The sequence below is a fragment of the Priapulus caudatus genome, unplaced genomic scaffold, assembly GCF_000485595.1.
Source record: "Priapulus caudatus unplaced genomic scaffold, Priapulus_caudatus-5.0.1 Scaffold3078, whole genome shotgun sequence".
Lineage (NCBI taxonomy): Eukaryota > Metazoa > Priapulida > Priapulimorpha > Priapulimorphida > Priapulidae > Priapulus > Priapulus caudatus.
Window position 1 is genome coordinate 9,210 of NW_014580139.1, and position 2,083 is coordinate 11,292.

A 2,083-nucleotide genomic window follows, 5' to 3' on the forward strand; every position below is an offset into this window, starting at 1 on the left:
GGTCCCACGTGACATTCCCGGCGATGCCGCCAGTTACCCACTCGTACCACTTAGGCATTGTTGTTACCGTGGTTACCGTAATCGCATCGTTGTTACCATGGTTACCGCGGGTGCTCCGCAGAATAAAGACTAATAGCGATGAGCTTATAATCATTAAACCCGCNTCGCTTGTTCGTCTCTCTCTTCTGGCTGTGTTTACTTCTATGACTCACCACGTACACAGAGACACACACACACGCACACACGCACACACGCACACACACAAACAAACAAATGCATGCATCGAGCGGGGTGTGAGGTGAAAATGCACAGGAAAAATACAATGACACGACGGTTTGGTCAACTAGGTTGGCTAACTTTTATTATTTTGTTACAGTTGAAACCTACGTACCAACTCGTGCAAGACGATTTGATTCACGATAGATTAGCAGGTTTCACGTACAGTCAACAGACACCATAGCACACACACACATTGCAGGATGATTAGTGTCATTATGTATTTCATAATCGTGTATATATATATATGTATATATATATATATCATTTCATTCATAGTCTGTAACTAGGTTCTTGTGTCTGTCTGTGTCTGTAGCTTGGCTCTCCTGTATCTAGTACTTCCACACGAGACCCTAGTGTCTGTAGCTAGTACTTCTACACGAGACCCTAGTGTCTGTAGTTAGTACTTCCACACGAGACCCTAGTGTCTGTAGCTAGTACTTCCACACGAGACCCTAGTGTCTGCAGCTAGTACATCCACACGAGACCTTAGTGTCTGTACCTAGTACTTCCACACGAGACCCTAGTGTCTCTAGCTAGTACTTCCACACGAGACCCTAGTGTCTGCAGCTAGTACTTCCACACGAGACCCTAGTGTCTGTAGCTAGTACTTCCACACGAGACCCTAGTGTCTGTAGCTAGTACTTCCACACGAGACCCTAGTGTCTGCAGCTAGTACTTCCACACGAGACCCTAGTGTCTGCAGCTAGTACTTCCACACGAGACCCTAGTGTCTGCAGCTAGTACTTCCACACGAGACCCTAGTGTCTGCAGCTAGTACTTCCACACGAGACCCTTGGCGGCACACTTGTCAGCAATCTCTCTGTCGTAGCGTTCACTCATCTCCGGAGTGAACTTTGACACCCAGTTACCCACCTGACCTGCAAGCAACAGACAGAGAGAGAAGAGAAGGGTTAGCGTAAAGGTCAAGTGAAACTCACACGTGTTCCGGGAACGAAGGGGGTCGCATGTGTTTCACGAACATCGGGGAGTCGCATGTTCCGGGAACGTCATGAGCAGCGCGTGTGTTCCGGGAACGTCATGGGCAGCGCGTGTGTTCTGGGAACGTCATGGGAGGTGCATGTGTTCCGGGAACATCATGGGAGGCGCGTGTGTTCCGGGAACGTCTGGGGTTCACGCGTGTGTTCCAGGAACGTCGGGGTTCACACGTGTGTTCTGGGAACGTCTTGGGCAGCGCGTGTGTTCCGGGAACGTCATGGGCAGCGCGTGTGTTCCGGGAACGTCATGGGCAGCGCGTGTGTTCCGGGAACGTCCTGAGCGGCACGTGTGTTCAAGAGAACGTCAGAAGAATCGTGAATGTTCCTGGAACGTTGTGGGCATACGTGTTCCGGGAACATCGCACGTAACACTGACCCTAGCATGTAACACTGACCCTAGCACGTAACACTAACCCTAGCACGGAACACTGACCTTTGTTGATGAAGGAGATGCTCGTGTTATCTGTGTAGCGTTTGTAGCTGACCGCATCGTTCTTCTTCATGGCGTCGAAGGTCGTGTGTGCGACAATTCCCTCCACCTGCTCGTCTGTCAACTCACGGCCCAGGAAGCGACCGATGCGGCGAACGTGACCCTCGTGGTCCTGTAATCAGACATGGAGGCTGATAAATAACTAGAGATACATCATACTCAACTATTACTCAGACACGGAGGCTGATAAATAACTAGAGATATATCATACCAGGAGATCATACTCAATTTTTACTCAGACACGGAAGCTGATAATTTAACTAGAGATGCATCATACTCAATTATTACTCAGACATGGAGGCTGATAAATAACTAGAGA

At 49.2% G+C, this 2,083-nt stretch overlaps 1 protein-coding gene across 1 annotated transcript in view; it reads right to left on the reverse strand.

Annotated features, from left to right (window-relative positions):
- Nucleotides 1-1,027: 1,027 nt before the first annotated feature.
- Nucleotides 1,028-2,083, reverse strand: part of LOC106819270 (sulfotransferase 1C4-like) — a 7,406-nt gene continuing 6,350 nt past the window's right edge. Inside the window, exons 3-4 of the mRNA XM_014823915.1 lie at nt 1,708-1,876; nt 1,028-1,157 (exon numbers count right to left, since the gene is read on the reverse strand). Coding sequence (XP_014679401.1) covers nt 1,051-1,157; nt 1,708-1,876 — 276 coding nt within the window. The 3' untranslated portion in view covers nt 1,028-1,050. The remainder of the gene's footprint in view (nt 1,158-1,707; nt 1,877-2,083) is intronic.